At 35.6% G+C, this 25,598-nt stretch overlaps 1 protein-coding gene across 1 annotated transcript in view; it reads left to right on the plus strand.

Annotated features, from left to right (window-relative positions):
• The window catches only part of Had1 (beta Hydroxy acid dehydrogenase 1), a 42,686-nt gene that overhangs the window by 13,459 nt on the left and 3,629 nt on the right, over positions 1 to 25,598 (plus strand). Inside the window, exons 2-5 of the mRNA XM_069828991.1 lie at positions 7,456 to 7,643; positions 16,115 to 16,323; positions 23,290 to 23,447; positions 25,003 to 25,145. Coding sequence (XP_069685092.1) covers positions 7,456 to 7,643; positions 16,115 to 16,323; positions 23,290 to 23,447; positions 25,003 to 25,145 — 698 coding nt within the window. The remainder of the gene's footprint in view (positions 1 to 7,455; positions 7,644 to 16,114; positions 16,324 to 23,289; positions 23,448 to 25,002; positions 25,146 to 25,598) is intronic.

Below are 25,598 nucleotides of genomic sequence, written 5' to 3' on the forward strand. Positions count from 1 at the left end.
AATCTGTACGTGTGTACGTCGCAGCAAAGGCAACCGATCGTTTGGTTTGCCTTCGAAGCGATCCGTCGCTTGTCGGTACATCAAAGGAAGTTGGTATTCGTTGTGGACGGGATTTGCCACTAGTTTGTAGTTCGTAGCAGAAAGCAGAGCTTAGTTCAATTTCACCAATAGGATGTCGAAACTGGGGTGGACGGAAGACGCTGTTATAAATCTTATTAATGCATATAGGGAGCAGGAAACTTTATGGAATCCCAAGCATCCTACTTACCACAATAAAAGTAAGGAAACATGAAGTTTGGGAAGCTATTGGAAAGATGTTCAGCTGCAAGATAGGCGAGTCAAACACGTGCAAAATTTGAAAATTATTTTTGTTTATTTATTTTCAGTGGATACATGTTTGTTGTTTATTGTAGGGAGCAGAAGTCAAAAAGAAAATTGAGTCCCTACTGACATCATTCCGGAGGGAACGACAGAAGTCCACAAAAAGATCTGGAATGTTTCGCGTATAAACATATGTCGTTCCTTTTGGACAAATTCACGCCTAGAAAAAACAAAGTTCCAACCTTGTGTACACAAAATAAATTATTGGCACTGAGAAGTGCCTTTTCGTAAGCATGATGCACATTCGACAAACACAGACAAATCTCTCTTTTTAGTATTTTAAGATAATTATTGTCAGTGAGGTATCCGTGTACTGAAACTTTCCCCTGCCTTAATAAAATCTTCCAGTTCCTCAGTTATAGCTGTACATACTTCTGGAACAATCCTGATAATCAGCTGTTTCGACACTTTGAATAAATATATTAAACTTGTATACGAATCTCCTGTAGCGAGATATCGAAGTGTTAATGCTAGCCTTTCCTGAATAGGTCTTGCTTCTCGCCAGCCTGTGTCTTTCTTGGAAATTGTTGGCTCTATTTTGCACAGTAATATTTCGAAGTCAGTTTGTAAAATGCGACAGAAGTTGTGAAACTGTCCCGATTCCATTCGACGTAAATCAAGAAGCAAATCAGTTGCTCTATATTGATTGCAGCTTTCGTAGAGTGGCGTCTGCCACCATCGCCTTTTGTTTTTTAACTTTCTTTTCATGAAACTGCCTATAATAACAACGGCTGCACTTAATATATAATTATATTTTCGTCTGCCTTTATTGCGGATAATCAGCGAACGTGAATGTTTTCTGACCATTTGCTGATGATTTGTACGTTGCTCCAAACAGCGAACGAACAACGAAGTTTCGCTTTATCATTCGTTCGTTGTTCGTTCGCTAAGTGTGTACGCACCTTAAGTGAAACATCCACTAAGGGAACTCCAAATTTTATTTCTGTATCTGTACATAAATAAATATTCTTCCTGCAAAGATGCGTCCTTTGACCCGTTTCTTCTACATTATTATATTTTTACATTTACATTTAACGAACTATTATGGGGTTAATACGGCGAAACCTATTGCATAATACAACTCAAGACAAGCGGAAAACAAGGAATCGATATGTTATTCCAATGGATGAATCTTAATTTTCCTGGCTCTGACTCGAATTCGGATCAACCCAGCCTGCAAGTGATGTTTCGACCTTGGTAGCCTTGCGTTATACACTCTGAGTCTTAAGTTTACGGTAACGACCCAGCCGGAAGGAATGTATTTTAAAGGGCGATAAAATCCGGGAGGCAGGTAAAGCTGGGAGGTTTCTGTTATTTCTATCGTAGGTTCACAGTACATATAGGATTTCTGTTTCTGCTAAAGAGCTCCAGACAAAATTTGTCATTTTCTCGCTCACGTTAATCGATGCTTAAACGTCGGGAGTTGAAACGTCTTTAAATAAACTACAGTATTGCTGCTGCTGCTACTACTCCTACTACTACTACTACTACTACTACTACTACTACTACTACTACTACTACTACTAATGTATTATTTCTTAGGGAAAGCTCTTTAACTCATGATTAGTGAATCCCGTGGATATGACGTAAGATTTGTCTGATGCTGAGTCACTTACACGGACAAATAGATTAATGTGAAAAAAATATGTCCACCCGGAAATTCAGTGTTGATGCAGTTTAAACATCCGCTGGAACGAGTGTAAATAATTCCATGTATATCAGAGGCACCTGCTTGGGTGCTTAAGACTCTTTCCACGGAATAATAATGAAGAAGAAATAAATTAATTTTAAACAGTTGATATCGTGTGTTCAAAAACGTTTTAAATTTCGTTCGTGTCACAGTGATTCAAAATGTAACTTTAATAATAATTTAAAGTGGCACACAAATCCAAAACTGAAAGGATTGCAACAACATTTAGATAGCAAATAGTCCATTCGCTTGGCAGTGTTTGATTTATGTTTTTTTATATACATTACTTGTGTGAAATCCTCTGTCCATTGGACTAATCCATAGTGACACTAGAAGTGGACAAGCTCGCAGTTGGGTTTTCTCTAGGTTCACCCATTACAAGCATCGACATTGTCAGATTTCCATTCCATTATCATTCTCCGATCATTGGTTGGCGACATGAGGAATAGATTCATCTAAGTATATGTGGGATTGTCTGCTTGTATCCTAGATACATAGCAAATCTTAGCACTGGTGTGGGTGAAAATGGGCCTAACTGGGGGGTTAGCCTAGAGCAATGGACCAGCAAATGGTGTACATGTTGGCTCATAATGACCGCTTTCCGCATGTAATTCTAAATCAAGACTATGATAATCACTGATTGATAGTTAATTATTGCGTTTCCGGTCATTGCATTTCAGGTCGAATATCATTTCCGTGGAGTCCTGCATTCAAGCCATAGTTAATCCATAACGTGTACAATCTGGGGATGGAGATATGAAATGAGTGGAATCCCTGCTTGTGGATTTTTGAGCCCCGGAGAAACTATACAAATAGCTCACATAGTTCCATAATTATCACCAGATACACGTATAAGTTACCTCTGATTGAGGTTCTGGCTGATATAGTGATACCCATCCTACTTCTATTATCAGGAGTACATCTCACTTAACTATATATGTCAGAGGAAGAACAATAATTGTTTTTATACTTCTGAAGTCTGATTAGTGTAATATATATCCAGTCAGCGATGTATGCAATGGAGAGGGAAAGGAACTGGCCACCCTACTCAATTATCTCCTGGCCTAGTTGTCTCATGAGTTATGCCTTGGTATCACTTGTGGGGTCCAGACCTGTCTTCGGACAGTTGACTGAACACTACGTATAAGTATAATGACCGCCCATTGGGCGTCCTTCTTCTAACACTGTAATCATCCCTTGTATGCTAGCGAATTTTGTGAACAGAATGTCTGTCGGCTAGCACCAGAAATACTCCAGTGTGCCATCTAGTCTCACCAACTGCCCTTCCACGATCAATGGCTGTACGACTTGCTCATCGGTTCCGTATTATGATTGATAGTTAATGAAAAAAAAAAATGGTAGGGCTTATGCCAATGACAAAGAATAACATTTTTAAAAATATATTACAATCCCTCCGCCAATGGATTATAATAAGCTCTTCCAAGCAGGTTATGTATGTAGGCTTATAGGTATATGTACTTGTGTATAGGAATGGACTCTTGATTGGCATTTTATCTGATAAGACGTAAGCATTTCCATGACAGTCTTAGCGGAATTTCCGTTCCATAAAATCCTTTCATTTTTCCTATTAGTGAAGGACGGATATAGACATTAACCTACACGTCAAAGACTCGCTGAAAAGTTTTCCGTGCAATTCCGTATAATCTCAAAATTATTAAATTATTTTTCAGTTTTTTATTTATATTAAAATAAATTGTCTTTGTATCTGTTGATTAATTTTTTGAAGTTGGACTATAGGCTAGTTAATTTTTACTGTATTTAGTATTTTATGAATTTTCGAAATTATATTTTTTGTTGTATCTTTGTAAAATACGCAATAATATAATTCCATTTAAGATACAACCATAACTGTTACGAAACGCGTAAAAATATAATGTAATTGTAACTAAAACTATTCGTTTGCATGACTTTGTTAAAATAATGGGAGTGTATGTGTCTTTGCAAAAAGAAAAATACGTTAGGCAGTGATTATTCATAATTCATTTGACATAGAGTTACTGAAAAACACCAGTTTTATTACGTAGTGTATAAAATGTATAATGAGAAAAATAAGTGTCATTTACGTTACACCGTTTTTTTCAATCTCCTCCGATAAGGTACTTTTTATACGCAGCATATTTCACTTCAAAATTTATCTATTTCTTTCCCTTCCATAGCTCATCAGCGATCACACGTCTCATATTTGGCTTTAGAAACGAGTAGCGCTAGGAAGTTGTAGAAATGCGTAATAAGCGTGATTCAGGACATTCCGAAGACAAACCGAACCGCTAACCACATACGTTCCTCTTCCTATTCCATGCGATTACGTCAGGTAGGGATTCCTGCCTGCAGGCAAAACATGTGACGTGTTGATATGGATAATTTACGATAGAAGTAATGGCGTAGTTCATCCGATTCTAATATGTTGGCTTTTGTGGTCGTTCATTCACGAAGCAAGTCTATGACGACAAACTTTAGTTTCCGATTGAGGACTTAATTAGAGCTTATTGATGCCGCTAATTATAATGTGTGCTGTATGTGTAAAATTGCCTGTAGGTCAGATCGCGGAAGGTTTTTTCTCTTGTACGGAGGCGGGATCCGAAGGCTTACACTGCTGTCTGAGGCTTATTGTGCTTACCACTTCTATTTTGTGAATGATAGGGTAGCCGTAGCTGAACGGTCGCGCTCTTGTAGGTATACAAGTAAAGCACGCCGTACCGTGAACTTAACGCGGGCTATGGTAGCCTATGGATGATACGTGAATTCATTCATTCATTCATTCATTCATTCATTCATTCATTCCGTGTTCTGCCTAAAGGCAGGTCTTTCATTGCAAACCCAGCTTTCTCCAATTTTTTTGCTATTTTCTGCCTTCCTTTTTGTCTCCTCATATGATCCATATTCTCTGATTGAGATTCTGGCTGATATGTACTTCTATTATCAGACAGTACATCTCTTGACGATATGTGTCAGAGGATTTTTTACGACGCTTTTTCAATTGCTATGGTTATATAACGTCAGAATGAGATGAAAGTGTTAATGCCGGTGAAATGAGTCTGGGGTCCAGCACCGATAGTTACCCAGCATTTGCTCATATTGTGTTGAGGGAAAACCCCCGGAAAAAACCTCAACCAGGTAACTTGCCCCAACCGGGATTCGAACACGAGCACCTGGTTTCGCGGTCAGACGCGCTAACCGTTACTCCACAGGTGTGGACTGTGTCAGAGGAAGAACATGAGTGGTTTGTGGAAAAAACCAGGCAGTTCCAATTCAGTGCTTTTCGAGATAATGAAGAAAAACTTACTACCAAACAATAAGCATGTACAGAAGAGGCAGGTACAAAATGCATTGTAACTGTGAATGTAATTCTTGGAACTACCTGTTCTTCGACCAAACGATAGAGCGTATTTTTTTTCCTCTGTGCATAAATAGCTCAAAAAAAGAAAAAAAATTGGAGCTGCCTGGTTTTTCTCCCAAACCCCTTTGTTTGTATGCATCTGAAGTCTGATTTTATTAGTGTAGTATGTAACTAATTGATGTTGTATGCAATGGAGGGAACTGGCCACCCTACCCCATTATCTCCTGGCCTAGTTGCTCATAAATGATGCCTTATTGATATCACTTGTGAGGTCGGACAGTTGACTAAATAACAACAAAATGATCAATATATCTTAATGTCGACTATCATCTGATATCTTCTTTTGTCCCGAACTCTTCTCCCGTTCACCATTCCTTCCAGTGCATCCTTCAGTAGGCAGTTTCTTCTCAGCCAGTAACTCAGCCAATTCCTTTTCCTCTTCCTGATCAGTTTCAGCATCATTCTTTCCAACACAGCTTCATTTCTTATTCTGTCTGTCCACTTCACACGTTCCAGTCTTCTCCATATCTACATTTCAAATGCTTCCAATATTTGAATTAATGATGGCGAAATGAGTTCGAGATCCAACGCCGAAAGTTACCCAGCATTCTGCTTCAATTGGTTGAGGGAAAACACCGGAAAAACCCCCAACCAGGTAACTTTGAACCCAGGCCCGGTCATTCACTGTCAGACACGCTAACCATTACTTCACAGCAGTGGACTTTGCGGAAGGTATAGTAAGAACCCATGAGAAGGTTTTGTGTCAGGACACTGCAAGTTCGGCAAGGGAAAACATAGCTATAAGAAATACTCGCATTCAATTTTTATGGATATTCTGGTTCTCCTCAAAATCGGGCAACTTTTGTTTGAAAATTGAGCTTGCCTGCTAAAAACCTGGACAAGTAGCGAATATTAATGCAGTCAGATGGTGTGGGTTGGGAAAGCGTCTAGCTTGAGGATAGAGCGCATTGCTGGGTTGTAGTACCCCCTTCCGAAATTCAATATTTACCAATCGTAGCATTTTCCACATTTCAGTAGATTAAATAAAGAAACTAAAATAGCGTATTTTTAACAAGAACAAGGAATGTTATTTTGTTTAAAAGAAAATAGCAAAGTGTCATAGCTTACAATGAAAGTGTTTTGAAACTATTTTTGTATGAATTTTCAATATACGCGTGAAGTGAAGGAGCAAAAGGGTGCTTTAACCTTCCAAAGCACTCTTCTTCCAAGTGTAACCCTTCCTACATAAAAGAGTAACAAACCAGTTAGGCAAATAATTATAAAATTATACAAAAATGAATAAGTAGATTGAGACCAATGTGACTAAACTCATTGCTACCACTGCTACTGGTTTTGTTAGTGGTGGTGGTGATACAAATTATTAAACAGAAGAGCTAATTTAGTGCCACTGAGTTAGAAATAACAAGAATAAATCCTTCTCATATGAATTATACATATTCATACTTAGTTACTACATCCTCACATTAAAGCTGACAACAGACTGATATTTCTATATTATTATTGGTTAGGGTTTTAACAAAATAAAGTCGGCCTCAGTAGCGTAGTTGGTATAGTGCTGGCCTTCTATGCTCAAGGTTTCGGGTTCGATCCCAGCCCAGGTCGATGGCATTTAAGTGTGTTTAAATGCGACAGGCTCATGTCAGTAGATTTACTGGCATATAAATGAACTCCTGAGGGAGAAAATTCCGGCACACCGGCGAAGCTGATATAACCTCTGCAGTTGTGAGCATTGTTAAATAAACCGTAATTAGAAAATTAACAAAATAAATAGATATTCTTGTACATACATTTATTACTGTTTCAATTTGATTGTGTAATATTATGTAGCTCAACTCTGGTTTACTTCAAGATAATGTATTGTAAATAGATCATGCTGTTAGAGATGTTCACGCTAAAAAAATCTAGTCTACTATGCCATGTCATATTTGAATATGAGTCAAATGTATTTTTAGGACTAGCATCAGAAGTGTAGTTTAAATAATTATGTATTTATGTTTGTTTCCAGTGGTTTGATTGGTCGTAGCTGGGCTATGCTATTTGCTAGTGTTGGTTACAACGTGTACATTTATGACATTGTTCAGGACCAGATCACATCTGCTCTTAAATATATAGAGGAGCAGACAAAGACTCTGGAATCAAAGAAATTACTTCGAGGAAAACTAACAGCAAGTCAGCAATGTTCACTCATTAAAGGTATTCTCATAACTAAATTTGTCACGTATTTTTGGTGGTTGGGAAAGAGTGTGTGAGAGAAAATATATATCATATTCTAGTAGAAGAAAATTTGAAATTTTATGTGTTTTAAAAATATTTTCTTATCATATTACTATGGTGTACCAAAGTACATATGATATTTCCGTGCAGGAATTCTGCATTACCATATGGTGAAGAATGGGTAGAACAGAGAAAAATTCTCTCCAGCACCGGGACTTGAACCCGGGTTTTCAGCTGACACTTTATCCATTAAGCCACCCGATGCCAGATTGAATCCTTCTCAGTTTAAGTTCTACCTCTCTGTTCCCCTTTGGTGGCCTATCCTCATGTACTGTGTCACAGAATGTGTGACAGTGGCACAATGTACACAGTACATGAGGGTAGGCCACCAAAGGGGAACAGAGAGGTAGAACTTAAACTGAGAAGGATTCAATCCGGCATCTTAACTCGAATCCGGTGTGGCTTAGTGGATAAAGCATCAGCTGAAAACCCGGATTCGAGTCCCAGTGGCGAAGATAATTTTTCTCCGTTCTACTCATTCTTCACCATATGTTTCTTATTTTTTATATTTCTATTACATTAAATAAAAGTTATGTTTATTCCTATAATTTTTTCAGATGCAAGAATATATATTTTATTTTACTGCTTAGGGCTTATATGACATAGAGACAATTCAGAAATTGCAAGAGAGAGATAGCCATAAATTTAGAATAATTATCGAATTTAAAAAAGTAATTTACACTACATATTGCTTCAATAATGATCCAACAGTCAAAATATATTCCTATATTTGGGCGTAAGATCTACAAAACTCTTGAGAGACTGACAATAAATTTGCCAGGTGTTACATATTCATAATATCTTCTTCTTTTGGGCATGTTAAGCAATTTGAAAATATTAATAAATCAATTCTATAAAAATGCTTACTTAGTCAATCGTGACCAGTAACCATTCCAAACATAGATACAACAGATTTTCTAGACACATAAAGAATTAACTTTACAATTTTCAGGAATACTTACATTTGAATTTTGATTTTCAGCTATTAAATTGTGGTAAAGGTTGAAATTAATCATATTTTTTAACTCGTCACCCTACCCCATTATCTCCTGGCTTAGTTACGTCAGGAGTGATGCCTTATTGGTGTCACTTATGAGGTTCCAAACTGTCTTCAGATAGTTACTAAACAATAATAATACTTTGAAATATATAATTTATTTATTTCTTTCACGTGTTAAAACTAGGTTACCTTGTTGACTAGTTTCAGCTTGTTGTAGGCTATCCTCATAACTGGGTGGTATTGGTTTTCGCGCCTTCTGATTGTGCTTCCTGTGGGGGTGTGTTTGTCTAGTGTAATGTGGAGTCAAAAAGTGTGTGTGCTCTGAAACTGAGTCGTGTCTTGAGGATTTCATGGGGATGTGTTTTTGTGTGTCTGTATATTTCGTACCGGCATTGTTCTAGTGTTTAGTTTTTTATTTTTTGGTTGAATACGTAGAATTTCCATGTCTGTATTTATGTTGCCGTAGGTGTAGTTAGCATTTGTGATGTGTTCTGCGCATGTGGAATTGTTTTGTGATTTTTTTATGGCTGTGATGTGTTCTTTGTAACGTGATTGAAATGATTTGCCTGTCTGTCCTACAGTCGGACACTAAAGTCTACATACACCCCCATTTTTAGCATATCTTGTACAACTCTGAATGCACAGATGTTAACGTGAAACTCTATGTCTGCGTTCACTTCCATAACAACAAAAACCAAGGTATTCAGACCAGTATCTTGCACTACATGCTTGATAGATGCAACTGTTTGTGTTTACTGAAGTACAGAAGTCAACATACACTTCGATTCTTTCGTCAGTTGTAGGAGAGACGTTGCAGTGAACACAGTAAAATTGGTGCAGTTTGTTGATACAGTAGCTGTGTATTACAATACATAATTTGATCGCGTATCATGGATCCAAAAAGAACTGAAATACCAGTGGAAGTGAGAAAAAATATAATTGAACTCAATAAAAATACCTTTCCACTGCTTAAAATTGGGGAAATTGTTAGAAGGAGCCATGCAAGTGTCCAAACCGTAATAAGGAACTACAATGATCGAGGTAGTGTAGAAAACAAAGCTAAATGTGGAAGACCAACAAAATTATCTAACAGGGAGCAACGACACATCACTAGAAAAGTGAATTCAGATCCCAAAATTACAGCAACGGAGTTGGCGGTAGATGTCGCAAATACTATTGGAAATATTGTTCATCCCATCACAGTACGAAGACTTCTGAAAAAGCATGAGTTTCAAAGTAGAACAGCAAGGAAAAAACTATTCATAAGCATGGTAAATGAACAGAAGAGCCTAGAATTTGCAACTCTGCATCCAAACTGGAATACAGTGTTCTTCACGGATAAGAGTAAATTCAACATCTTTCAGTATGATGGAAAGCAAAAGCTCTGGCGAAAAAGGAATGAAAGTTTGAAAAAGAAAAATCTTGTCCCATCAGTGAAGCATGGTGGTGGAAATATTCTTGTATGGGGTTGCATGTCTGGAGCTGGGGTTGGGAATTTAGTATTTATTGAGGATATTATGGATAAATGGAAGTATTTCACCATATTAAAGGAGAATTTGAAACAATCTGTTGAGAAACTGGGGCTAGGAACAGACTGAGTGTTTCAGCAAGACAATGACCCCAAGCATACGGCCATTGTCGTAAAAGAATGGCTAATTTACAATGTACCAAAACAGTTGCATTCGCCTCCCCAGTCACCAGACATCAACCCAATTGAACATCTTTGGGGGGAACTAAAACAGAGGATAAAAAAAATACAAAAGAAAAGGCAAGAAGGATTTGAAAGCTGCCTTAGTGAAAGAGTGGAATAAATTTACATCAGCGGACACAAAAAAATTGGTGGAATCTATGCCTCGACGTTTAGAAACTGTGAGGGAGCAAAAAGTGGACATACAAAATATTAAATGGTGCCTGAAAGTAAAAATAATCAAAATGTATGTTGACTTTTGTACCTGAACGGTTTTTCTTTTGTGTGCTTAAGATGTTATTATATGGAATTGTTATTAATAATGCAGCATATATGTTGTTTTTCATTTCCTAAAATGTCTGTTTATGTCACAGAAAGTGAATACATAATATTTTCTTTATTGATTTTGAATTTAAGTGTTATTTTTAGGGTGTATGTAGACTTTAGTGTCCGACTGTATGTAGAAGTTGTTGCAGGTGTTACACTTGAGTTTGTATACGCCTGTGTGGTGTATTTGTTTCTTTGTGTTGTTTGTGTGTTGAGATGCTTTTGTAGAGTGTTTTTTGTTCTGTATGCTATATTTAATTTAATTTCTTGAATGAGGTTGGAATTTTGTGTGTGTTTTTATTTTCGTATGTTAGTGTGATGTATTTTTTCTGTTCTTGTGTTTGTGTTGTATTCCTATGTTTTTTGTAATTTTGTTTTGCCTTTCTTATTACCGTATGTTGTCTAATATGTTGGGGCTGAAACTAGGCTGAAACTAGTCAACAAGGTAACCTAGTTTTAACACGTGAAATAAAGTATATATTCCGAAGTGATATAGTGTTAAAAGTTATGTAGCCAAGATGAATAATAATACACTTTATACAACCTTATGAGAAACTTTGTTTAATTTTTATTTTAGTTCCTTCATTTGCTAATATATCAGCTACTGATAATATTAGTAAGCTGTGTAATTTGTCCGTACTCACTTATGAAACCAAATAATGTTACGGAAATAACAGTACGACCAGTGGCGGCTCGTGAACTTGTGGATTGGGAGAGCTGCAGTAGATTTCGGTACATACAAATTTCACTTCTTAATACCATTACTAATAAGTATAGGACAAAAATAAATGCACTACATATCGAAAAACCAAAACTTCCTGACTTAGTTGGGAGATGTCTGTGGGACCATTTGCTAATCCCTAAGAAAAACTAATACCATCGATTTCAGTCTGAATTTCAGATCGGCAGATACTCAACTTACAATCTACCAGTTCATTCTGAATTGTCTTAGAATAACCTTAAACAGTGGCATGTTCCAAATGATTTTTGAGAGGCTCGTTTAGATTACTCACGAACTGTAGCAACCCACGAAACACATCAGGGTTCTTCGAATCGTTTTTTCATCATGTCCCCTAAGGGGAAGTTCACATTGGCCACAAAATTTGATACAATCAATATATTTTTTTTTTTAATCATTTCACGATTTTTTCTCACTTCTTGATTATGTTTGAGAATGTTTGTTCTGTTCGTTTCACTTAATAGCACAGCAGTATGAGTTGCGTAACATAGCCAATGAAGCAACATTTTTCAGGTGAGACTGCGAAGATTCGTGCATTTTGCTTTTTAGGGACAAATGTCCTAAATCTGTCACACCACTCCTAGTCCATGCAACATCACCGAAGAGGAGGCAAGGAAAACAAAATACAGATTTTTTTTGTTCACATCCACGTAACCACAAATGCTTAGCGTAAATTTCATTGTTATACTTCCTTACATATATGCACTATTTCGGCTGGATGAAGCTTACGTAAGATTTAAGTCAGGTAACGGACGATCCTTTAATTCACTTCATTACATCAATATTCTCTGCAAGGGAAAGTTGAGAAAAATAAAATTAATATTCTGTAATTCACACACATTCATGCTTGCAAATTTGCACTCGGTATTAAGACGTCACACCAAAGCAACACTCAGAAATACTGATGGTCAACAATTTTCTAAAACTGGAAAAGAAGTCTCTTTCGTATTTTACGTGCTATATCAAAAGGATTCTACTGGTGCAATCATTTTGAGTTAAGGCAAATATTAGGTTCTGCTGGAGGCTGGATATATACGTAATAATAAGGCAAAAGAGAATATTAATTTCGTTATATTAACTCGATAAGATTCTACAACAATAAGTATGTGAAAAGAAAATAAAAATTTTGTCATTAAGTTTCAAGGGAACAGAGAATCCATTTGACACAGCATTACAATAGCGGTGTGGGAGGAGAAGAAAGATCCCTTGTGGCCTGGCTCTGCAAGCAACTGCAGCGAGATATGGGTTTTAAACAGCAGCAGTTTCCCTCTGCTTCCCTTCACCTCTCTACCCCCTGACCATGCAAGACACACTCTCTATGAGCTGCAGATCCCAGGATGACTTTGAATGCAGTGTCAATTCCAATACAGTCGATGCGCAAAAAGATTATGCATAAGATAATAATACATATTCTCGGCCAGATGAAATATAAAGCAATTTACCAATAAAAGCTGTAACAATTCTTCTACAAATTAAAATAAATATTATTTTTATTTTCCTGTCAAAGCAGGGAGTGCTGCAGCTCCGCAGCTCTTATGGACGAGCCGCCCCTGAGTACGACACTGTGTTCTGTTTTCTATTATTTATGTCACCTTTCCTCAGCCTTTGATAAATTGACAGTTTTATAAAAGTGAATTTGCCTAAAGGATTTGTAACGGAATTAAAATTAAATCATTCTCACAATTAGGAAAAACGTAACAGTTATATTTTATATGTTACATAATACTATTTAAAAAAATATCAATTGAAGTGTAAGTGTCAATAGAAAATGAAGATATGGATAATATTCAGTAGTCAGGTTGTGCAATATATTTCTGTTATCAATCTCTTATATTGGCAGAAAGTCATAGATTTCTTTGAGTGACATCGAGAAAAAAAATATATTATTGAAGAAAGTAAATCTTTAAAAAGTGACTGACAGATAAGCAAGTCCCCCCACTATCTCCTCACTACTGGCACACCTTTTTAATTTTTTACATTGTTATCACAAAGCTATTTTATTATTGTACATCCTTGGCGTTGATATTTTTGGGACAGTATTGACATATCAGTTCTGATTATGCATTCTTTCTGTTTGTTATCAACATTTTAAATTAAAAGATCGTCATAAACTCAGTACAGAAAGGAGGACTGTGAAGAGAGATAATACCAGAATCTCATTTTATGCTGAAATATCGATCATCAACACTTGAAACATTTTGAGAAATCTTATCTACCTTAAATTTGCTTTGCTTAAGGAAATAGAATAGATTCACGAGAATTACATATGAAAGTCCTTGTCAATTAGATTAGATTAGATTAGATCTTTATTAGCCGAATAGAATTACAAGCATTCATGGCGTCGTCAGTACACAAGAAAATTGACATAACATACAATATAATACAAAAATAGACTTAATTCTAATTTTTTTTTTACAATTTTTTACAATTTATTTACAATTTACATTTGAATTTACATTTGGATAGATACCCGAAATGAGCATATGCTCGTGCTCGGGTACAGTCCAGTAGTCTACATAAATTTTACAGGGATCAAATAATAATGCTGATGATATAAAATAATAGTAACAATAATAATAATAATAATAATAATAATAATAATAATAATAATAGAATAATCCTGACAGAAATTATACAAAGATTGTAATACAAAATAAATTTAACAGTTTAATATTAAGTGACATGCAAAAAAAGAGAAAAAAAAAAGAATATATATATATATATATATATATATATATATATATATATATATATATATCTCTAGGACAAGCTTGATCTTCAGTCTCCACTGTTCTATCTAGTATCTTCTCTTTTTGCTTTTCCCTGTCTTTTCTTCAACTCTGAGTTACCTGAAACATAAATGGTCAAGGGCAGTATCAAGAAACGTTAAATTCTAAAATTTTAAATTTAGGTATTCATTTGTGCAAAATGGCATATGTGTTAATAAAATATTCTTTACCTCTTTTTTTAATTTTCTTATGTTAAGTTCTTTGATTTTCTGTGGAAGTTTATTATATAAATTGCTGCCTCTATGTGATATGCTGTTAAGACTTCTGGTAAGCCTGTGGTAATTCAGATGTATGTCTTGGGATGTTATGGTGTTATACTCATGATAGGTTGACACTCACTCATTTGCTCTCAACGTCCTTTGCCCTGATAATATAGCACACATTCTGGTTTCTGGGTCAGAAGTTTTACAATTCAATTTATGACTCGATGGATATTGTAAATATGCTAGATGATTATAAAAGATTTTTCAAGGTTTTCTCATTCTCTCTATAGCAAGTCTGTTATGGCACAATGTGAATATGACATGAAGGAGTATTGAAGACTATTCTGTTTCAAGTTCACAGAATAACGTGCTATCAGGAAAAGAAAAATTACTTTCTAAGGCACGACTTAAATTAAACTGTTAATATGAAGATCTTAACATAATTTGCTCTCTGTCTTTTGTTGAATATTACTGTACTTAAAAATAGAACAACAGTGTAGGAATACACTTACTGCTGTTCATCAGTTATCATTCTGTGACTGCACAAAAACTGCAGTAAGTATATAGTTTAAAGCAATAAAGCGATGTTACGTAATTGCATCAAATGATAAAATTTTTTTTTTGGTTTGCCAGGTCTCATAGTATTGTACGGGATATCTTGTATTTAGAGGCTTGATTGAAAAACTTGTCCCATATGAAATCTACACAGGACATAAAAAATCCCGTATTTATGGACATTATGTCACAGATGGATACGGTTTTTTATTTTATTATTTCCTCATACTTTTTATACATTATCATGTTGTAGAATTATGAGAAGAAACAATGAGACATCATCATCTTTAGAAATGTGACAACGAAGAAAATAAATTTAAATCTCTAGTTATGTTTTGTTAAAAAAAATAATTTTATTCCCAAGCAATTACTAGTAGGCTGACCATATGTACTGTTTTGAATGGGACAGTACTTTCCCTTCCCCCTGGCTATCCCATCGTTTTATTAGAAATTTCAATTTTGCCCTATTTAAAAAAAAAAATGTCAATATCAATATACTTCTATCTTGGTCGATCTTCAGTTTGCCTGTATGCTAACCAGTAGTTTTGTTATTCAATGTTTTAAACCAAAATGAGTATTTCTCATGGGCATGAAATAAAGAGAATGTGTTTCATTTAGAAATACATATATAATTTATTTGATATTTGTATGGACACAAACTTTGCAATTATATCTTTCCAATATGAATCCCAGATATCATTACTGTGTCTTCTAAATTTTAGAAAAAAAAAATTATGGTTAGTAATAATTATTACAGCTTTAATGGTGTAAGACTAAGGTATTTTTTCCTTAACTGTGCTTCAACATGCTAATACGAGTATCTGGTCGTAGATAGCTCTTGTGTGTTTATCTCTCTCTATCTTTCCTTGAGTTAAATGTTGCAACTGTTCCTCATTTGCATTCTGAAAACCTGGCAACCCTAGATAAAATATTCATAAACAATAAAATCGAACCAACAATTTTGTGCATGCAGCTTATAAACTTCTAAGACCATGTTAAACATAAAATTGATAAATAGGTATTAAACGCTTTCTCCTTAAGGCAAAATATTGTTTAAACAACAGATGAAAAATGGATGTACGATTTTCAGGCACAACAAAACTGGAGGAAGCTGTCAAAGGAGCAACACTGGTGCAGGAGTGTGTTCCAGAGAGACTTGATCTCAAGAGACAAGTGTACGAACAAGTGGACAAGTTCATGGATAGCACAACTATTCTTTCGAGCTCTACCAGTACATTCCTTCCATCCAAGCTTTCTGAGGGTCTTCAACACAAAAACCATTTCATTGTATCACATCCTGTAAGTTTATCTCAATATATACATTATACAGTAGCGTGCAAATTAATCCGAACACGACATATTTTTACATTTTCTGCCATTGTTGGCCTCACAGCTGCTCATACCGCTTTAATTGACATCTGTAGTACGTGTAATTCCATTGTTGAAGGTTTATCGTTATTATTTTTTTATAATACGTATGTGACATTTTGCCTGTCGTTTTGTACTTATAAGCATTTCAGTTGTGTTGAAGACTTAATACTGCAATCCTGTGTACATTCTGTCGTCTTCACAAATGGATACAACTCCACGAAAACGGTCTAAAATTATAACATTAGCAGAGCATTCTTCTATGACACAGAGGCAAATTGCTGCAGAATGTCACATCGGTTTGGCTACTGTTAATTCGATCATAAAACGATACAGGGAGACTGGATCCATCACACCCCAGAAAAAAGGAATCTGTGGCCGGAAAAGGAAGACTTCACCTGCAGATGATCGTTTAATTGTCAGGAAAAGTAAATTAAATCCTAGACTAACTGCTGTCGACTTAACCCGCGAGTTAATGGCTACCAGTGGGGCGAATATTCACGTCACAACAGTGTGGCGTAGGCTTTTGGAAGCTGGACGAAGGGCTCGTAAGCCTATTATGAAGCAACTGCTAACCCCTGTTATGTGTAAAAAACGCTTAATGTGGGCAAAATTACATCAACACTGGACAGTGAATGACTGGAAGAATGTACTTTTTTCCGATGAGTCTCATTTCGAGGTCCACGGCCACCGTGTTTCTTACGTAAGGAAAGGATCCGAAAAAGTGACAGCAGCCCATCTCCAACAAGCACCCAAATATCCCCCTAAAGTAATGTTTTGGGGTTGTTTTACACATGAAGGGCCTGGAGCATTAACACCTATCAAGGGAATGATGAATCCTGACAAATATATTCACTTATTGGAAACCAGAATAGTACCCCAGCTGCAAAAATCATTTCCGGATGGCAGAGGTGTTTTCCAACAAGACCTGGCACCATGCCATACGTCTCGAAAAACTACAGAATTCTTCAACAAGAAGAATATTCAGGTACTCCCCTGGCCAGGCAACTCACCCGACATCAACCCCATTGAGAACCTGTGGTCAATTTGCAAAAGAAGAATGCAAAAAATGGATTGTTCTACAAAGGAGAAGATGATTTCTGCCCTCATTGGTGTATGGTTTCGCGATGAAGAAACGAAGAATATTTATGGGAAATTAGTGGAATCCATGCCAAATCGTCTCAGAGCTGTTGTTAGGAACAAGGGAGGCCATATAGATTACTGAGGTATGTCTTAGATCCTTTTTTCATCCCCTTTTGAGTGTTTTTGCATAAGTAATTGTGTTGTTCGGATTAATTTGCACGCTACTGTATTTCTAATTTAATTTGTGTGTCTCGATTTGTTTACTGTTCAGACCTACTTGAACCATAACTACTGGTATTCACATTAAATTTATAGGAAATGGTTCGTAAAGTTTTTAGATGAATGCAGACTAAAAAAGGACTAAGATCTTATAAACTAATCATTAAGACAATTTTCAGATGTATTTAATCTTTCATTTTTTTCATACTAGTATTATTTCCTTCTGCATTATTTGGATTTTACATCTTAACGTATACCGGTAATATACTGGTATTACAACATCCTGAAATAAAGGGTGCGGCAAAACATCCTCCCTAATTAAAAGTTTAAATAAAAAACATATGGATCAAAATAAGGAAACTGTATTAATATGAATGGTATCTAAACAGTGGGAAATTCAGGTTTACATGCGTGAATCATCAAAATTTCCGATATTGGAGTGGACAGAACCCTCGTGATCTTCATGAAAAACCTCTACATAACGACCGTGTTACCGTATAGTGCGCGGTTGCAAGAGTCGGGATACTTGGTCCTTACTTTTTTGAAGAGAATGGTGCTACTGTGACAGTGAACTCTCAGCGGTACTCTTTTATGATCAACAATTTTTTGGCACCAAGACTCAATGTGCTGCAGATTGACCAAGTATGGTTTCATCAGGACAGAGCCACCTCTCACACAGCTCAGATTTCTCTCCAAGTCCTGAGACAGATGCTTCCTGGACGCTTAATTTCTTCACTTGGCGGCGCCCCCTGGCCAGCACGATCACCAGACCTTGCACCCTGCGATTTTTTCTATGGGGGTCTGGCAAAGACCTCGGCTGATGTTTGAACACCTCAGCCGAGGTCTTTGCCAGACCTAAGAAATGCAATACAGGAAGAAATTGGTCTTATTCCTCAATAAATGCTAGTTAGAGTGATGCAGAATTTCCGAAGTCACATTCAACAATGCATTGATAGTGAAGGACACCACTTGAGAGCCACGTTATTCAAAAAATGAAAAATTCCCCACTGTTAAGATACCATTCATATTAATAAAGTTTCCTATTCAATTCTTGTTGTTTTGCGCATGTCATTTGATATCACTATGGCAACGCATGTAAACCTAAATTTCCCACTGTTTAGATACCATTCATATTAATACAGGTTCCTTATTTTTATCCATCTGTTTTTTATTTAAACTTCAAATTAGGGAGGTTGTTTTGCCACACCCTTTACTATTTTTAGTGTTTATCTCTCTTGTTATATTGTAACTTTTACTAAAAAGTAAGTAAATTGAACAATATATGTAAAAAATAAACAGAAATGTGAAACACAAACTTCTTAGTACTAGTTGATCAACTACTCCGTAGAATTATGTAGAGAATTCTAAGATTTTATGTATTATTATGTCTTCTATCCTTAAATGCAACCATAGGAGAAGAGAGAACAGTTTCCTTGGGGGGGAGGGGGCAAAGCAAACCGTAGAATCTCCATATAATGGGGTTATGGGGGACATCATTTACCTCATCCCCCCGTTATAGTTTGACCGTGGTGCAGTATATCGGAATACGACCATTTAATAAAGGTATTTTCGGGGGGCATGTTTCTTACAGTGTTACATCCACACTCGCGATATTTCGGACCGAATTGTATAGGAGCTTGAACTGTAGGTCTATTACAAATTATAATAGTGCATAACTTAAAACAATCTCCCTCTTTTCCTTTTTCCTACAGAAACACATATACATCAATAAAAACTATGCAACTTTTTTTATATAAAGCTTATCTTTCTGAAGATATCATATGAAATGTAAATTCTAATTATTTTATTTAATCTCGTCTTTAAGTTTATATATTATACCAGGATCACTTTTCTTTTTTCTGCATTGTTGTGCAGTATGTTATTCATATTTCTCAAAGTGCCGGCCTGAATTCCTGCAGACTTCTAACACATGAGTACAGGCTGTTACAAAAGAAACATTACAATGTTTCCATTCCTCAAATGAGGTATAGAAATTCTTCTACATTCAGAAATTTAAAATAAATATTATAGTCCAGACACATGATCTGAAGACATTAATTCGTCAATTTAAGCATAGAAACTTGATCATAAACAAAAGCAAAACAGATCTTTTGAAGTCAATATTTTCTAACGTTAATAGAAAAAATAAGAGTACTGACAAGTTTGGGGGGGACAGTGCCCCCCCCCCCCAATGCCTCCTCCTATGTATACGACTAAGCTACTGATATCACTGCCGCAACTTTAACATAACATGAGATCTTTTGATTGTTGGTACTTCTCTGATAACCTCATTTGTTTGAGTAAAGAATGTTGTTTGTCATCCAGTAGTAGATGCTTGTGGAAATCCATACAACATAGAATAGATACCTTTAATTACGGTACATGTTACAGATATAATTTCTCTAATGAACTCCAGGCAGTCTTACATTAAATTTCACAAATCTAATTCGTCTAATGGACTCCAAACATAAGAAAGTTTCTGTTTTTGGTTCACTGAAAATTGACAAGAGAGAAAAGGAGGACAATTTCTGATTTTCTACAATGGCTGGCCGAGCATAGGACACACACTAAAAGCAGAACATGTCTGGCAAAATCCGGACGTCTCTTAATTCTACTTCTAAAAGGTTCTCCCCTACCACCGTCTGGGAATTATCGCAATACCCATATGTGCAACATTGCATTATTATTTACACTTTATTATTAGCGATAATAAACATAAGTGCTCTAAGCATAATTTAATATTTTTCGCATTTTCACACAAATTGCTTTCGAGATTTTGGTAGGAAAAATTTACATGCGAACATATACTGATAGCAAATATTTAATTAATGACTTTCCGAGAGAGAAAGAGACAGAGAGTGAGAGAGAGAGGAAAAAAAGAGAGAGATAGAGAGACAGAGAACGAATTTCTAATACTTTCTCATCTTTGTTAGTGACAATAAAATGCTATCAGAAAGTTAAAAGCACTTCATTTATATTACATAACACAGACACTTCAGTTTATCTGTCAAGTATATGTTTTCATGGCGAGTGCCAATCGTTTATCACGATAAGCTGAACTCAATCATGCATGGTGACATTCACAGCCTCATTTTATCATTTATTTGTTTACTATATCACGATGTCAGGAAAAATGTACAACATTTTCTTTAAAAGCATTTGAACACTTCATCTTTGTGATAGGTTGTGGGTTTAGTAAAAGTTACAGATTTAAGGGTTTGATTTTCCTCTATATCAATGATAATTTATTATAAACAATCATTATAACATATTTTTTATTTAAGGAGTAACCAGTTTTATGCAACAGGTTTACTATTACAATAAAACCATGGAAATATACGATACTATTAAAATAAATCCATGGAAATGAGCGATACTATTAAATTAAAACCATGGAAATGTGAGATACTATTAAAATAAAACCATGGAAATGAGCAATACTATTACAATGAAATCATGGAAATGTGTTGTATTATTAAAATAAAACCATATACATGTGCGATACTATTAAAGAGCACCATGGAAATGTGCGATACTATTAAAATAAAACCATGGAAATGAGCAATACTATTAAATTAAAACCATGGAAATGTGAGATACTATTAAAATAAAACCATGGAAATGAGCAATACTATTACAATAAAATGATGGAAATGTACGGTACTATTAAAATAAAACCATAAAAATGTGCGATACTATTAAAACACAACCATGAAAATGTGCGATATTATTAAAATAAATCCATGGAAATGTGCAATACTGTTATAATAAAACAATGGAAATGAGCGATACTATTACAATAAAACCATGGAAATGTAGGGTACTATTAAAATAAAACCATGGAAATGTGGGATACTATTAAAATAAAACCATGGAAATGTGGAATACTATTAAAATAAAACCATGGAAACGTTATGCAATTATAGTTTATTAAATCGGATTTGGGAAAATGCCTCCTCCTTATGTCATGTGAAATACGATAATCTACTAATAGTTATAAATGAAATAAGGAAATGACTCATCTCTAAATCCTAATGCGGTAATTATATCATCATGTCTTTTAATTGGATAAACATTAAGCCACTCCTACTGTCTCTGATGAATCATTAGATAATTTTATTTCTGTCAAACTGTAATGCAGGGTGCATAAGTAGAGACTGTAGCTATTTTTTTGGTGAAATAAGATGTATAATTTCGGCGTTAAAGCTGCCACTATATTTCGGTGGGTATTTTGTGAAATAAAGTTTTCAATTAAATGTATTATGTGTAATATGAAACTTTGTTATTTTTTTCTTACACATATCACATATCAGCACCACCAAAATATGAACTAAGCATGGTTTCTACAAAGATATGTGCGAAGTCACTAAGTATTTTCGTGTACGGTATGCAGAGAAGCCCTTTCACTACCACATTAAATGTAGGAAACCACTCTGCCTACGAACAATTCACATCAAATTCGCTGTGGTCCTCTACCAGTCCCCCCAAAGCCTCTTCATATAAAAATATAGCCTCTGGTGCATAACATACTGGAGAAATCGATCTTTTTTCGAAAGCTATAGGTATAAAAGCCCAATAGTGAGTGTTACAACATCCATGGAGAAAATACAGAAATATTGGAGCTACCAAGCGATTGACAAATTAACTGTAACGAAAGTCACAAACATGTTTTTTTAGTACTGTATGTAATATTAAATAAAATGTTGGTGCATATTTCGTAGTTTTTACAATAGATGGGGTATAGTTTGTGGTTCTTGACATAGGTATTCGCACAATGATCCAAATTTCGCGAATTTGTTTTGCTTAAATATGATATTTTAGTATCTAAAAGGGTAAATGTAACAAAAAAAAAAGTAATTGTAAAAAATTTTGACCGTACGGTATCACTATTACCAAAAGATATATTCTCTATGCATAAGACGTTTAAACATTTCCAACTAATTCCTGAGATTAGTTTCATGAAACTATACTGATAGGCCATCTACTCTTTTATACTTAGCCTCATTCTATTACTAAAACACAAAAAATGATTTATGTTTCTGTTTCTTTTTAATGATAGGCCTAATCCTATATAAGTTACTGTTCATGCAGAACATCTTCAATTCTGAGGATCAACATACTGTATATCAATATCCATCCATCTGTGCCATGACAGCCCATGAAAGGCTAAAGCTGGCCAGTTGACTGGTGTCTCACATTCACATGCCTCAGCAAAGGTTAACGATCATCCAATCAGTAAGGAGGTTAAGTGTGGTTCTCCCAGCCGTTATAGCTGGCTTTTAGATTTTGCTCCCAAATTCATCACGATGCTGGGTGGGCACTGGTCCCATACACCGGCCGAAATTTAATGAAAAAATTTCTCCTCCCCCCTCCCCCCCAGAACTCAAACCACAGCTCATTCCATAACACGAGTCCAGACATGATACCTTAGACCATGACTCTACAGAAGGTGACATCAATTTTCTCTTTCATAAATTATAACAAATTCAAAATTAAATATTAAGAGACATCGATAGCAATTGTACTTCGTGGTGTATTTCTCCCTCACTGGTAATTTGTACATGAATAGCAAGAACTCGCGGTTTCTCTCTGCAGGTGAACCCACCCTACTACGTACCACTGGTAGAAGTTGTACCAGCTCCATGGACGGAAGCCTCAGTAGTTACCAAGACTCGTGAGATCATGAAAGAGATTGGGCAAGTCCCTGTCTGCTTGCAGAGAGAAATTGAAGGATTTGCTCTTAACAGAATTCAGTAAGTTTAAAATCACATAACTAATTTAAGGAAAATACATTACAGCAGTGGCGTAGCATGAAATTTTGAGCAGGGGAAGCTAACTCAAGATGTCTTTCATGCAATATGAGAAAACGTATTACAAAAATACAGTCTTAAAATAAATAGTAGTCAATTTCAAGTCAGCAGTCGAAGATTGGTTGGAACATCGTAAGTAACACCAATAAAGCATGACCTCAAATGATACGTAGTAAAATATGATTTCACGGTTTACACATATCTCTTAACAAATAGACATGTAAACATATAACATTAGCTCACTCCCTGTCATACTTAGAGAAATCACAATATTAGTATCATTACGTAAGTATGCATCTGTCTTTTGGTTGTGTCCTTCATTAACAGCAAGGGAGTCGGTCATCATACTTTTGTTCGTAAGTCACAGTCTTAATAATACAATTGTTAAAAAAAAATTCAAGTAAATTAGTGTCAGGAACTGTTATTTCGCTCATTATTTATTATATCAGCCACAATGCACACTAACACTTCAACTGACGAAAAGGGAAACTCGGAAACTACTTATTTTAAATGTTAAAGCTAGCTTCTTGCAAGCCTTGCTTGGAAGCTGGTGTGTGCAGGCTTCTTGTTTACTGCTGCATCACAAATCATCTTGAGCTGTTGCATCACAATATTTAACGCGTAAATATAAACTCTATTAAAATTAATAAATAATTTTCTCCATATACTGCAGGTTTATTATGAAATTATTATTAACTGGGAAAGCTAAGCTTTTTAGCTTACATTGACGCTACGCCACTGCATTACAGAAGTTAGTTTATGGTGCAAGCATAACATTTCTGTCTACATCACATACAATGTCATCTTATATAATGTCACTTAAGGTGCAAATGCTTGTGTCCCACAAAATAATTTTACAGGAGAATGAAAAAATTGTTGTCACCATTTGTGGGGTTACGTGTTATTAAAAGTTTTACTTTTCCTCCATTAATATTAAAATGAAGACTTTGCAGGTAGATGTGTATCACTTAGACGAATTCAATGGTATGAGAACTCAATTTCGAAAATGTTTATGGTTACGAGTATTTGCACCTTAAGCGACAATAAGATGCTCATCAATCTATTTATATCTGTGACATGTTTTCAAAATAACATAATTCAGTTTTTGACATGAGCAGCTTCATGGTCTAATGGTCAGAGCTTCTGGCTAGAGTTCACGTGGTCCCGGGTTCGTTCATGGTCTGGAATTTAGGTTAAGTTTAGATTTAAGACCTCTCCTGGCACCACATAATCATATCATCGGGGTAAGGTAACTCTGTCTTCCAGGCATCCCAACCTCAGAAGTGGGTTACAACTAAGCCAATGTCAGGAGAGAAGACCAGAAATGTCAAAAAAGACAACCTGATGGCATTGGTTAAAAAAAAAGTTTTTGACATCTTGGAATGAGAAGGGATTGAAATATTTTTGTTTATCCATTTTGTGATTGTAGGGTGAAAAGGAGCAAAATATTAAATTAAGAATGATTAGGAAAATTTACAGAAATGTTTATCTTGTTCAGGTACTGCATTCTCAATGAAGTGTGGAGATTGGTTGCTGATGGAATCCTAAATGTTGAGGATATCGACAATGTCATGTCTGAAGGCTTAGGCATGCGTTATGCTTTCATTGGGCCTCTTGAAACTGCTCATCTCAATGCTGAAGGTCTGTATACATCAGATACATTAAGTCATGTCTTATACAGAAAATTCCTCTTTTTCTTTAACTAAATTCAGATAAGTGTATGAAGAACACACAAGCAAATCAAGATTTCAGGTATAACTCTCTGTAAAGTTGATTTGAATAATTTCGAGGGAAAAACTGTTCCGGAGCCGGGTAGCTCAGTTGGTAGAGCGTTGGTACGTTAAACCAAAAGTCTCGGGTTCGATGCCCGGCCCCAGAACAATTTTTTCCCTCGAAATTATTAAAATCAACTTTACAGAGAGTTATACCTGAAATCTTGATTTGCATAATACACGTCACTGTTCATTAACAGAAAACCACAATTTAAGTCACACGGAGTTAGTGTGCACTCGAAGTTGGTTGCTTTACGGTTGTCAGCCCACTTTGAGGTCTGTGGATATAGAGGGAAAAATTGGATCGGTGTCAGGTAAAGTT

Source organism: Periplaneta americana, chromosome 6 (assembly GCF_040183065.1).
Source record: "Periplaneta americana isolate PAMFEO1 chromosome 6, P.americana_PAMFEO1_priV1, whole genome shotgun sequence".
Lineage (NCBI taxonomy): Eukaryota > Metazoa > Arthropoda > Insecta > Blattodea > Blattidae > Periplaneta > Periplaneta americana.